At 47.6% G+C, this 14879-nt stretch overlaps 2 protein-coding genes across 2 annotated transcripts in view; both read right to left on the bottom strand.

Moving 5' to 3' along the window:
* LOC126525100 (techylectin-5A-like) overlaps positions 1-14879 on the bottom strand; it is a 278225-nt gene that overhangs the window by 137916 nt on the left and 125430 nt on the right. The gene's annotated exons all lie outside the window — the stretch shown is intronic.
* The window catches only part of LOC126524989 (techylectin-5A-like), a 54668-nt gene that overhangs the window by 23528 nt on the left and 16261 nt on the right, over positions 1-14879 (bottom strand). The window contains exons 2-3 of the mRNA XM_050173055.3: positions 13396-13589; positions 5138-5280 (exon numbers count right to left, since the gene is read on the bottom strand). Of these exons, the coding sequence (XP_050029012.3) occupies positions 5138-5280; positions 13396-13546 (294 nt within the window). The 5' untranslated portion in view covers positions 13547-13589. The remainder of the gene's footprint in view (positions 1-5137; positions 5281-13395; positions 13590-14879) is intronic.

Below are 14879 nucleotides of genomic sequence, written 5' to 3' on the forward strand. Positions count from 1 at the left end.
AGTATATCGAAAAATAATAAGTCATGACTACAATAAATGAAAAGATTTTCAATCGTTTCAGGTTTATTGCACAGAAAGCAGCTGCTTCTCTATTGCACATAAATCCATCTTGCTTCTAACCACATTTTAACAGGCAAGGTTCTCGAATGAAGCTTCAAGAAGAATGTTTAAAGTTCGGTGGTATCCACACAAGTTGGAACCTTTTGAGTGCATCTTGAACACGCCCTTCTTGAAACATTAAGCCATACAATGGCACAGGTAACACGCTCAACAAGATCCCTCGCAACATGCTTTCTTTCCGCATGGGAAAGGTACTGAAGTGAAAATATTGTCCTGAGAAACTGTTTAGACGTCACAACTATGTGGAAGAACCGTGACATTGTGTAGGAAGACCAATGGCTGAAAAAAAACCAGGCATGGTAAGAGTCAGCATGGTTTCAAAAAACTACACAGAAACGAAACTCTTTCGTCTCTTCTCAATGTGAACCTTGAACAACTTCCTGAAGAAACAGCGACGCAACGTCAGACCACCTTTCTTTACTCGACGAAAAAAATTGGTCCTCTATATTCGCTCCCAGGTAGGGCAGCAAATGAACGTGGCAACCATGCGGTGAAAACTTTTAATGTGCTTACGTGTGGAGTACAGGGCCTACAGAAGATACATAATTTTCGCTGCGAGAAAAATGCTACAAACAGTAGCACGTGAAAAAATCGTCAATCCACGTACACTCCATGCTGTGACCATCGTTGGCATTTCATCAGAGTTATCGAGCCAGAGTGACCCATTCTCGCAATTCCAATCAAAAACTACCCCCACGTAAGTGCTAGGTGTTGTGAGCCAGTGCATATCCTGAAAAACAACGAACGTGGAATTCCAATTACTACGCCAGTGGCCAACACTATTTTGATATTTCGCCTTTAAATTATTCTTAATAATGAGCTACCACTCCCGTCTGCAGAAAATACGGCAACGTCATCGGCATCAGCTAGAGCATGCACTTCACATGATCGTATCGTAAACCTGTAACTTCCGTACTATTATTCTGTGGAGCGGCTGGCAGAATAAAGCAATAAGTAGAGGACATTATGTACAACTCTATCCAATGGACGAAAGCACCTGTAGGCGTTGAGTCGACCATGAACAATTAAATTGTTATATGAGCGTTCATATGCCTTTTTGATGTTTTTTACACATTTTACAGTCCTACGTAATTAATTACCAAAAAGAGGACACTGTATGGTTCCACGTCAAAAGCCTTAGCTATATCTATTTGCAGCATAACTTCTTTGAGAAGAGCGCTCTCGCAATACACACTTAAATGCTTCTAGCCACATGAACATTTCGGAATATTTTCCTACCTGTAGTACCGGATGTCCCATGCGGCCTAACTAATTCCCGTGTAACTCACTGCAGCCTTGCTGCAAGAACTTTCATTAAAACAGTGCAATAACGTTTGCCAACATAACTGGTCTGTATACCATTACTGTGCGTAATATATTCCTATCTTTGCCGTATGGAATTAGTACTGTGCACGCACGACTGAACGATGGAGGTTGTTGGGAGCTCGGTTTAGCGGAGGCAAGTAATACACGCTTTTGACAGGTTGAAAACGGAGAGTCGACGGACTTTATTCAAAGCTAAAAGCAGGCTTGCGGAATGGCTGTGGTTGCGCCCCTGTCGGGCCAGCAAGGAGCAATTACCCCCAGGGCGAGGCAAACTGGATATTTGAGAAGCGCGGCCAACGAAGTCATAGACGGTCCCAGCAAGGGCTCCTTACAATGCCGGAGGCTTAGGTCTGAATAGTGGAAGGAATGAAGAGTTAATGTTCAAGATTTCACGTGGCGGCACCGACACTGTCTCTTCTTTTCCGCGAACGTCAATCTTCAAGGCTTTCTCTGAACGCGAAACCATACGAAAATGCCTTCACAGAATGGATGCAATGGTGATTGAATAGATCCACGCCGCAGAAAGGCGGGCGTCGTTGTGCCCGTTATCGGCAAACTAACACAGGCTGCCCACGGGCGATACGTGGGATGTAGGTCGAAGCTGATCGAGGGAGAAATGTAGCGTAAGTGCTGTGCGGCCGCTTACGGTGTGCCTTGCTCGATTCCAAAAAACAGGCCTGGAACGCGGATTGCTGATCCATAAAGCATGTCGTCTGCACTAACTACAAGGTCATCCGTGATTGCGGTTCACAGCCCCACTAGTCCCAGCATTTCCACCAAGTGCTGTCTATCGGTCAACGACACCTTTGTCGGTAGAGACGCTCGACCATGCCGTTATTCTGTGAGTGGTAAGCCTTGGTCTTATGAAGGCGTGTGCCGAGCAGTCTCGCCGAGGCAGAAAAAAGCATGCTTTGGAATTGTCGGACTCCACCAGTAGTTATTCGCAAAGGGCAACCGTACCGCGAAACTCGCGTAACAAAAAATTATTCCGCCACTGTTTCGGCCGTGTTGTCTTGTAGAGGCGTCGCTTCATGCCACCCTGAGCACCATTCGTGACACCTGAGGGGTACTGTGATGGAAAAAGACTTGCTGTTCAAGTTGGGCCTAGGATCTTCTTAATAACGACACGCCAGACGGAAGCTTTTTACATGCAACACAGTCTTTCTACAGACACGCTAAGACAATACATGCCCCAAATGTATCCCAAAAGTAAAGAAATTGTTTACAATAATGCTCGGGGTAAGAGAAAGCGTCACTAACTGGTCCCAGCGGGATTCTGTACACGCGATACTAACTGCGTCACACGGTCGAACAGCTTTTCCCTAACTACGTCACAACACCAGGAGCAGCGAACCTGCCTCAAATCTATCGCAAAGAAATTAATTACAATAACACTCAGGATCACAGAAAACGTCACGAACTTGTCCCAGTAAGATTTACGCGCGAAACTAAGTTCGTCACACGGTCGAACTGCTTTTCCCTAACTGCGTCACAACACCAGGAGCGGCAAGCGTGCCTCAAATGTATCACAAAAAGTAAAGAAATTAATTACAAAAATGGTCGGCGTCAGAGAAAGCGTCCCAAACTTGTCCCAGTAAGATTCTGTACACGGACACTATCTGCGTCACATGGTCGAACTGCTTTTCCCTAACTGCGTCACAACACCAGTAGCGGCAAGCGTGCCTCAAATGTATCACAAATAGTAAAGAACTCAATTAAAACAATGCTCGGGGTCAGAGAAAGCGGCACGAACTTGTCCCGGTAAGATTCTGTACACGCGATACTAACTGCGTCAGACGGCCGAACTGCTTTTCGCTAACTGCGTCACAACAGCATGCGCGGCGAACTTGCCTAAAATCTATCCAAAGACCGACCGTATAGCACGACGTCGTGTGGTGTGGCGGAAACTAGTATATGCGCGTCGCGACTGCGCCGCCACGCGGCATTTGCAGAAAACTCTGAATGCACCTTGTTTTGTTTGGTGAAGTTGTTTAGTTTTGTACGAAGTCCACCTGATGCTCCTTCTTTATTAGTTTCGTGTTGCTTTAACCAACCGTCGTAAGCTGTGAATGCGGCTCCTCGTCGCTTGAATGCGCTCGAAAAAGTTGATCCGGATAAACAACCAATGTGACCGCACTAATACTTAAGGCATTCGCTACCAATAAAAAAGAACATTAGGAGGGAACGTCGCGCAACAGGATTGAAACAAAAAATAAAAACAAGTGTCGGCCCAAGACGTATTTCTCGCCAGAGCACGCGTTCAGTGCAGGCATAGCTACGGCAGCGCAGATGGCGCAGACGTTCAAATGTATGCGCAGAATACGCTCTCTTAAGGGTCATGTATTGGACATCTAAGCTAACCTAACCTAACCTGTCGCAGTTGCGTTGTGCTTATACTCACCTCGGCCTGACCCACCGGCGTTGTGCGTATATGGCCAGTCCTACCGAAATTAGTACCAATAATGTGGGACTCCCACAAACAGTCGCAAACATCTCCCAGTACGGGTCATTACCTCAAATTAACTGCGCCAAGATGGCCGAGCTGTTTTCCTCCAACTGCGTCACAAGTGCCAGGTTCTGTGCCGTAATCCTAATTGCTTTTGAATGCGTCACACTCTGTCAAACAAAATTTTTCACCTTGCCGTAGTCCAATACCGCACTGGTACTGTGTCGGAGCGCTGAAGGAACGCATGAATAAGCCGGCAGCACAACAAATCAGGCTAAATCCAAAAAGGGAAACAAGGCAGACGGGTCGCCGAACAGGCTAACGCTCAGATGCGCAGCCGGCCTCGCTCGCTTGGCGGCACATCTGACGCATGACGCATGCATATAGCGCGTAATTGGCTAGTCGCTAGGTAACGCAAGTAAGTGGCGAAGTATTCCCTAATTTATACGCAGATATTTTTAGTTTTGCCGGGAAAGAATAAAAATAAAGCAATGTCTGTTAGCCTTATTTCACATTTTTCCTATTTGTTTTCGATGCTCGCAGCAGCAAACAGTCGCCATTATACTAGCGCGACCTATTTACTGTTGCCCGGTTTCGCCGAGTGTCCCTCTTCTTAAATTTCTTTCTCTGTGGCAATGCGGTAAAATACCACCGATCTCTGAGGGCTCGCGCGCTTGAATTGAATTTTGTTGTTTTACGTGCCAAAACCACGATATGAATATGAGGCATGCTGTAGGGAAAAGAGGGTGGCTTCCGGATTAATTTTGGCCACCAGGGGATCGTTAACGTGCCCCCAATGCACGCATGCGCTTCGCATCGGACAACACAGACACATAAGCAGTCAATCAGTCGATAAAGATGACAAGGAGTGGTGAGGGTTTATGTGGGTCTCACCATGGTTGACAATGGTTCCACGCCGATGGATGAAGTGCTAAAGAGCGATAACGACTTTAATGGTTGGAGAAATTCTGATAAGGTTAGTAAGGACCGATAAGCGTTGATAAGCAGCTGGTTATATCCGATAACGTTGATAATGGCCGCATCATGCCCGATAAGGTTGATGAGGACAGATAATGGTTGATAAGTATGAGATCAATTGCGATGAGGTTGATCACAACCGATAAAGGTTGAGGAGGCTTTATTTCTTCTGTATTTTTTCTTTATTTTTCGAGCGCATACACCGGCGAACCTAGAGCAGAACTTGCCATTGAAACTTTGAGAAGCAACAAGAATGGCTGTACTCACCGTCCAGCCTCCTCCGTCGGTGTCCATGTCGCAGTAGACGACTTTCCCTTTGACTTCATCTTTCTTAATAAATATGTCATAAAGGCCACTTGTCGTCTGTCCTGCCTGCAGAAGGTCGGCACAATGTCGGGGCCGCAAATTACCTGCGAAGTAGATGCTAATAAATACTGGCAAGTGGATTATTTCATATATTCCAAGTAAAAACAAGCTTCGTTTGTTTCCTTTTTTATCTGAATCATCCTCCCTTTACGAATGCACTTGGCGATGACGCTGCGAGCCCATTATTTTAGCATTATGTAAGTGCATATAAATACAGTTCTGCATTCTGGTAACCGTCTTGTTTTTTTTGTTTTTTTGTTTTTCGTCAGAACGAAGCGAACCCGCCATGGTTGCTTAGTGGCTATGGTGTTGGGCTGCTAAGCAAGAAGTCACGGGATAAAATCCCGACCACAGCGGCCGGATATCGATGGTGGTGAAATGCGAACACACCGGTGTACTTACATTTAGGTGCACGTTGAAGAATCTCAGGTGGTCGAAATTTCCGGAATGCCCCACTACGGTGTGCCTCATAATCATATCGTGGTTTTGGCACGTAAAACCTCACAATTTATATTTTTGAATGAAGCGTCCCGCCCTGAAACATTTCTAAACGACGCGATGCGTGTACTACACCCGCCGTGGTTGCTCAGTGGCTATGGTGTTAGGCTGCTTAGCACGAGGTCGCGGGATCGAATCCCGGCCACGGCAGCCGCATTTCGATGGGGGCGAAATGCGAAAACACCCGTGTACTTAGATTTAGGTGCACGTTAAAGAACGCCAGGTGGTCGAAATTTCCGGAGTCCTCCACTACGGCGTGCCTCATAATCAGAAAGTGGTTTTGGCACGTAAAAGCCAATAATTTAATTTTTTTAATGCGTGTACTACATCTGTAACATTCGCCTAATATTGGCATGTGTACTTGTCTGTCAATATGTGGTGACCGTGTTTCACCGCGTAACAAGTGTTGTCGCTCAGCGCAATACGCGCCTGTATGTATCGGGCGTTCCTCGAGTGTTATCGGTGCTTCTATCCGCTGTCCGTTGTCACCGAACCTTGTGTAATCTGATTACATATATGCGCGACGCGAATCGTGTAGTACTTTCTCGAAGACACGTAGGCACCAATGATTACTCTAGAACCTTCGATGACTAATGTATAGAAGCGGGCGCGCTTGAATCGCTGATGAGATTTTCCACGATCGCCGAGTGCTTTCGCTGCTATCGTTATCCTTATAGTGCAGCCTGTTTTTCTGGCCACACGTATATCCAATAAAGACTTAGGCCCAAACAACGAAACGTTCCTTTCCTTCGAGCGCTTCCTAACCTTACGTGAGGCCTCCTTACAGCGAATGAACGATGGAGGAAGCCAGCGTACTCTGAAAGCTCCCTTCACCCGTCCTCAAATAAGGAGTGGTTGCCGCATGCCTGGGTTCGAGATTATTTCTTAAAAGCTTTACGCGAACACTATTATTTAATAAAAAATGTTGTATCGTCGCACAATCTTTAAATTGAAGGGCTAATATAGAGAAGCGTGGACGCCTTCTTCTAGTTTTGTTTACTGAACTTTAAAAAAGTAGCGCATTACAGTGCAGAACTTGATGTGCTCCATCAACGCTGGCACGCCGGCGTCGTGCAACGTCTAGCAACGCTTAGCAACGCTTTCATGCCGCACGCGTGACTGGAACGAACATGCCTGGCAAGACGTACCATGCTCGCGCTTCTCCGCAGGTGGGCGACAGTGCGCATGTGCTAGCAAAGGTCACGTGGTTAAGCAGTGAGGTGAAGCGCACATTCAGGGCCGGGAGAGGCGTAAGGACGCATGAAGGTAGCTTTGCAGCTACCTTATGCTGAGCAATAAGGAAGCCTTTACCTCAATGAAGGCTTCCTTACTGAGGTAAGGATGATTTCATTGTTTGGCCATTAGTTTTCGCCATTACCAGTTTTCCTGTTATGTTCTTGATCGTGCGTTCATGCACCGAACGTCCCGCAAAGCCGTAATCCAAGCCCGAACCCAGGAGACACAAACGTTGCCAAGGCGCTAGTCGCAGGCTGCAAAGACTGCTCGTCGAGCACGTGTGTTTCCCTGAGACGACCAGAAAGATCGCTGCCAAGTCAGTGACCACAATGGCAGCACCAGCGTGCCCCATCGTTTTTCAACAACACAGGGAGTCACCTACCTTCCATGGAGCTTCATCGGAGGATGCCAAAACATGGCTCAAGACTTTCGAAAGTATCTCCGTCTTCAACAACTCGACCTCTGAGGATAAGCTGCGCCACGTGTACTTCTCCTTGGAAGGTGCCGCGAGGACATTGTTCGAGAAGCGGCACTACAGTCGTACAACGTGGGACCTGTTCCGCAGTAACTTCCCGGGGAACTTCCCGAGAATCGCCCGTTAATAAAAGGCAGAAGTTCTATTGGAACCCTGAGTGTAGCTACCTAACGTGAACGTTGCCATCTTTACGGAAGAAATGAGCCGTCTATTCCAACATGCCGTCCCAGAAATGTCCTAGTAGAAGAAAGTCCGCCTACTCATGCGCGGTGTGAAAGAACTTATCACCGGCTTGATACAAAGTCCATCAAACACCGTCGAAGGGTTTCCTCGCGAGGCCAACAGCATCGAGAAAACACTCAAAATGCGGAACCGACAATTGAGCCACCGCACGAACACAACAAATTACGCTGGAGTTGAAGCATTGACCGAATAACTGCGAAATATCGTAAAGGCGGTCGTGCGGGAGGAACTTGAGAAGTTGTTACCTTCATCACAGCCTGAAGTACCTTCAATTACCGACGTCGTACGAGAGGAGCTCCGATAATCACTCGGAGTCCCTCAATCGCCACCGCCTATGCGGGGAGCGATGATGTCCGCCGCCGTAGACCGCCGTCACTTTCCTACTCCGCGCCCGCTCCTGGTAACGTCACGGTTCCGTCGTCCACCACTGCCGCCGCCAGCACGCACACACACGTCGCCTTGCGCAGCATTCTTAGGAAGACTGACGTTTGGCGCGCCTCCGACCACCATCCGCGTTGATCCCTGCCGAGAAGCCGGCCACATCTACCACCGATGTCCTTACAGCGATATGGGAATTGAACAGTTCGCCGTCAACGTGCCGCGCCGTCAGAGAGGTGAACGCCCTCGTGATGTCACCAACTACATCGCCGCTACTCTGTGTATCCTTCGACGACCGCCCCGTTCGCCGTCACCAGGCCACTAGTTGTCCCCGCAACACCGATCAACACTTTCCCAGCACGGGGCATGTCTGAGAGCCCATATCGGCAAATCTAAAAGCAGTAACCGATTAAGGTGTTGTTGCTGTTCGTCAAACTGACGAAGATCCTCCACCACCAAAGTCACCGAAAATAATATCTCGACGACATGTCAACGAGATGCCGCCATACTGACGAAGCATAGAAGCAAAGAATACGCCGAGAAAAGAGGACCCGACAACGCTACGTTCCAGACACATGTCAACATGACGCAACCATGATCCCACGCCAAAACCTAACTGCAACCCAAGACATAGAACCACCGACCTCGATGTGTTTCACTATGGCCACGGAGTCACCGTCTTAGTAGACGCAGAGCAGAATACTCAGTCATGAGTGGACCCATTGCCGCTCAGTTGAAGGAGGTTAAGAATGCATAGGAAGGTCCTCAAATTTGGACCACTTGAGGACATCTAATACCGCTGACTGAAATCTGCACGGCAAAAATTACCGTGCATGACCGTACCTACCCTGCCACCTTCGTTATCCTCCAATAGTATTCACGAGGCATCATTCTGGGTATGGACAACCAACACAGAACAACCATCGACTTCAAGTCGAAGTCGATAACGCTGTCCGATGATCAAGCGATACCACCGGAGAGCTCTTGTAGTCACCGCGCCTTGAGTGCGCTCGAAGCTCAAGTGAGCATGTCGCCTCGCTCCATCATCGTCACTTCCGTCGGCCCCGAAACACCGTTAGGCGTCATCGAGGGCGATCAACGCCTACTGCTCAATCGTGAAATTTGGGTCCCAAGAGGAAGCGCTCGACTGCACGGAAGGAAAGCAAAAGTGATGCTGACCAACATCAGCAAGGAGTTCAAGCACGTAAACAAGGACACGAAGATCGCATACCACGAGGGAATTGTGGAAACCAGCAATGCGTTCGTCGTTTCCCATTCCGCCGAGTCTACCTCGGCAACCACAGTTCCCGAAGTAGTCTTCGCCATAAATACAAGCCTCCCCATGAGTAAGCAACAACAGCTCGAAAGTCTTCTTCGATGATGCAAAGACTGCTTTTCGACGTCGTGAAAAATTCTACAAACACTAGTTGAAGGCATAGAATAATAACCGAAGAATCCGGTTGACCACGCCGCCAGGGCCCATAACGAGTGTCGACGCGAGAACGAGAAGCCATAAGGCAACCAGCCCCGCAAATGCTGCACGACGGCATCAACCAGCCGTCGAAAAACCTGTGGGCGTCTCTTGTGGTTTTAGGGAAGAAAACGTATGGAAGTCCCCGCTTCTGCGTCGATTATTCGCCGCTTGAACAAAATAACGAAGGATGACTTGTACCCCTATCATGGATAGACGACGCATTGGACTGGCTGTGCAATGCCCAGTACTCTTTGTCGATGGGTCTCAAGACTGGTTATTGGCAAATTGAAGTCGACGAGAGGGATCGAGAGAAGACTGCGTTTATCACGCCAGACGGCCTCTGCGAGCTCAAGACGGCCAGACGGCCTCTGCGAGTGATGCCACTCGGACTTTGCGTCTGCAACGTTCCAGCGCTTGATGGACACAGTCTTGGAAGGATTGAAGTGGCAGACTTGTCTCGTCTACTTTAATGACGTTGTAGCGTTTGTCACGAATTTTGAAGGTCACTTGAAGCAGCATCAGACAGGACTCGAGGCGATCAAGTCATCTGGACTCCGCCTTTCCTACTCAGCCTCCAGACTTACGTCATCACTAAGTCTGGAGTCCATCATGACCCACAGAAGATAACTGCCATCGCTAGGTTCCAGCGACCAGTCGATAAGGAGGCAGTGCGCCGAAACCTTGAATAGTGTACCTATTAGCTGCACTTCGTGAGAGGCTTCTAAAGCATTCAGGAAACATTACCTCATATCATGAAAGCCGACGTCGACTTTAAATGGGAGACACAGAAAAATGACTCATTTGAGGAGCTGAAACGGTGGCTGCAGTTCCCGCCGATGCTTTCACACTTCGAATACGACGCCGAGACGGAAACCCATACCTATGCAAGTGGCCTAGCCATCGTTTCCGTGCTAGTACAAAGGGAGGACGGAGCTGAACGCGTAATATATTACGCTAGCCAGTCGCTGTCAAAAGCGGTAGCGAATTATTCTACGACAGATAGAGTGCCTTGCGATGATTTGGTTTACGTCGAAATTTCTTTCTTAGATATACGGAAGGCACTTCAAGGTGGTACGCGACCACCACGCCTTGCCTTCGTTGGCAAACTTAAAGGACCCTTGAGGTTGCCTAGCATGATGGAGTCTCCGACTCCAGGAATTCTACATAACCGTGGTGTATAAGTCCGGCAGGAAGCATTCTGACGCCGACTGCCTGTCGCACGCTCCTATTGAGCCGCCACCGCAAGGCGAACTGGACGACGACGCCTTCCTAGGAACAATAACTGCAGACGAATTCACCGAACAGCAACGTGCGGACCCGGCGCTGCGAAGCCTTGCGGAGTACTTAGAAGCGAAGACAAACGTTGGTGTTAGGGTATTTTTGCGTGGATTGTCTTCGTTCTGCTTCCACAATGACGTCCTCGAAAAAAAGAGCTTCTCCCAGTGTGCAGAAAATACACGTTCTTGTTGTGTGAGCAGCACTCCGGCTAGAAGTATTGCACACCCTGCACGACGATCAGACAGCCTTACACCTTCGGTTTTCCCGTATGCTCGCAAGTATACAAGTACTATTGGCCGTGCCTGACCGCCGACGTCGCCCCCTACGTCACAGCACGCCGCGACAGGCAGCGGCGCAAGACACCACCGACTAGGCCAGCGGATGTACAGCGACCGATGTAGCCTCCTTGCTGATCGTTTCAGCGGATCGGCATTGATTTGTTAGGGTCTTTTTGAGGTCAACATCTGAAAACAAGTGGACCCTCATGGCCAACGAACACCAAAGATAGTGCAATGGAAGTAGCCAAAATTTTCGTCAAGAACATCTTCCTGCGACATGGTGCGCCAGCAGTCCTCAATACTGAGAGAGGGATGGATTTTACAACTGGGCTTGCTCAAGCCATCTTGCAGCATAGCCATACATGTCACTGGAGGACCACTGCCTGCTACCCGCAGACGAATGGCCTAACATGTTAGCGATGTACGAGGACGTCGAACACAGGACGTGGCAAGCCGTGCTTCCGTATATAAGCTCTGCTTGCAACAAGGCAATGCAAAAATTAACGCAGATAACAACGCCGTTCAAGCTGGTTTACGGAAATCACCCGACGACGACTAACGAAGCCATGCTGGAGCACGTCACCACCAAAGAAAATGTACACGTCGCCGGCTATCTCCAGCGCTCCGAATAAGCCCGACAGCTCACCCACCTGCGAATCAAGAGCCAGCAAAGGACCGACAGCCAGCAATCCAATCTTCGACGGCGCTACGTGGAATACCATCCTGGCAACCCTGTTTAGGTTTGGACCCCAATACGCCGACCAGGACTGATCAGGAAACTACTGCGATGCTATTACGGGCCCTACAAGGTCATTCATCGTATTGGTGCACTGCAATATGAGGTCGTGCCAGACGACATTCCTCAATCACAGCGGCGCCGCGTACGATCTCAAGTGGTCCACGTGATGCTTCTTAAGCCCTTTTACACACGGTGATGAACTTTGTTATTTTGTTGTCTCTTTACTACGGGTGCACTTGTTTCTTGCTTTTGTGTTGGCAGCATCGGGACGACGCTTTTTAAGAGGGGAGTACAGACTTGAGTACATGCTTATGGGGTGATCGTGTTTCACCGCGTAAGAAATGTTATCGCTCAGGACACGCATGCAGGTGCCGGAAGTTTCTCGAATGTTATCGATGCTTCCATACGCTCTCTGTTGTCACCGAACCTTGTGTAATCTGACTGCATATATGCGCGACGGGAATTGTGTAGTACTTTCTGGAAGACACGTGGGCACCAGCGATTATATTGGAACTTTCCATGACTCACGTATAAAAACCGACGCGCTTGACCAAATGATGAGATTTCCGGCGATCGCAGACTGAATTCGCCGCTATCGTTGTTCTTTGAGTGGAGCCCATTTTTCTTGGCATGCGTTTGCCCAATAAAGAATCAGTTTTCGCCACTCACAGTTTTCCTACTGCGTTCTTGATCGTCACTACCACGTGACAATATATAATTTTGAGAAAGTGTTAGCACTTCTAAAGCTGTACGTTTTCTCAATAATATGCCTATGTGGCATTTGGGACTTCAATAAACGCTGGTTTACTCATGTTTCCAAATCGTGGTGTCTTTGTTTCTCCTCGAATACTCTCCTGCTTGGACAGAATACAGCCTCAAATATATGTAAATAATACCAAAAGATAATAGAAAATGACTTCACGGTAGCGCAGAACGATTTGCTGCAACATTAGAAAGTGCGAGCTGAACAGTGACCAGAGTTTCTAGCGTGTTAACCGGGTATGCTCACAGAAATGGCGATGAATGGAGATGCTGATAATGCTAAATATGAATTTAGCGGCGAACAATGTTCTCGTATGGCAGCAACAACAGCGTCGAAACCCGACCTATACATGCATCGGCTGTTTCTAAGGAAACCTCCTTGCCTAAGCGAATTGCAATTCGCTATTCTCAGCAGGACCTGCCTAACATATTGATTGCAATTTGTGAGCAAAACGTATTGGCAAAGGTAGTAACATGGAACCTTGAATTTGTTCTGACGCTTTCAGAAACAAGCTATCGCTTCAAAAGGTTTCACATGGCCACTGTTCATAACTTGCGTTTCCTCACCATTTCTGCATTCTTACCACAAGAGTCTCACGTTCGAGATTGATTCTTGCTTTTTGCGTTAGTTACTTCAACTGCTTCTGTTATTTGGCACACCACTTATGTGCACATTGTGCCAAATGTCTTTCCGCAAGCAAATGTGGTAGAAAGCTGGCGACGAAAATTTGAAACATTTCCAAGAGAGTCTAGTAAGCCAAACCAAATCGCGAGATAAAGAAACGAGGGTTTGCTCACTTCTAATGTCGGAAAAGAGATCCACAAGCTTCTCGACACGTTGTCCAGCTTCAGCTAAGGTAGTTGGAGCCACGACAGTAGTCTTGGCGCCGCTTCCGCTTGAAACCGAGCACAGGACCACCAAGATGAGGCTCGCCACGCTCCAGCCCATTTTTCTTCCGCGGTGCTCACTACCCTATTAAGAACCAGCACAGCTGAAACAGATAAAAGGTTGGAGAGCACCGCTGTAATAAATGAAAAGTAGGTACCGTAAACTTTACTCAACAAGATCCGGCCCTCTCGCCCTGTTTCTCTCTTTCTCACTATTTCTCAGCCCGTCATTGCTTTCTTTCATACAAGATTTTCAGCAAATGTGCTGAAATATGCTGAGTTGCCCTCGCCGGCAATTTTTCATAAATACTGATTCCATAAAGAGAAAGCAGAGAGCGTGGCTCCACATAACGATAGAAAAATATACCCCAGCTATGTACACATTCTTTCCGCTACTTAAAACTGCACGTGCTAGGGTCAGTCGAACGGCGTAGTACTGGAAGGTCTACAGTTGCATTCATGTTCCATAGTTATGTTAAGAGCTACAGCGCAAACTGCAGCGCACCGTAAGTTCCCGATGCGTGGTTAAGAAAATTTGGTGTTATTGAAGACCATTCTAAATCGTCAGCGTTCTTCAGCTCTTACTCACGCACACTTTCATTTATGGGGGCGCAGGTTGCGTCTCACACGAATGCTCGAAGTTTCGTTTATGAGAATGTGTTACCAAATACATGACCTCACCGAATTTACATTCGCATAAATCAGTTTGTCTTCGTGCGTCAAGTCTCATTTTTTCAATAAAAAGGACGATATTTCAACCTTTATAAACCTAAGTATATTTGCAGTTTAAAAAGAACACTCTTACCTGCAACTTTTGCATCTGTTGGTTCTCCCTGTTGCGGCGTCAAAACTTGGTTACTGCCATAAGAAGGCATGTGACGCCTCACTTAATGTTTTGCGTCGAATAAAGAGAATATCATGCTAACTCAAATTTTATTGTTTTTATTAGCATTTTATTCATGTCACTACTAGCCTGCACTATTATAGACCTCTGTGGTGTACTTATATTAATTTTACGCTGCCATAGTGAAAGGCGCGTGTTCGTTCGCTATGTTTCTTAATGGCGTTTATTCATTTACTGTTAAATTCCTTTATTATTTTTTCTTGTATTTCCTATTTGATACCTGACCTGTTCCCTGCTGTAACATGATTCTTGGCCTATCTGCTGTTGTGGGTTTTCCCATTTCCCTTGAAACAAACCAAACAACAGAGTAGCAAAAAAAGTACTTCATTGATTGATACCGTGTTCCTCTTAATTAAAGCTAGGCTGCAACTGTATCTTTATTACTGCGTTTCTTGTAATGTATGCTGCTACAAACGGTGCGTCCAAGTGTTCAGGATCTTCTCGCTGACTGCACTTTGCAGCGGCTCACAAGTCCTCAGGGGGCACAGCA

Source organism: Dermacentor andersoni, chromosome 3 (assembly GCF_023375885.2).
Source record: "Dermacentor andersoni chromosome 3, qqDerAnde1_hic_scaffold, whole genome shotgun sequence".
Taxonomy (NCBI): domain Eukaryota; kingdom Metazoa; phylum Arthropoda; class Arachnida; order Ixodida; family Ixodidae; genus Dermacentor; species Dermacentor andersoni.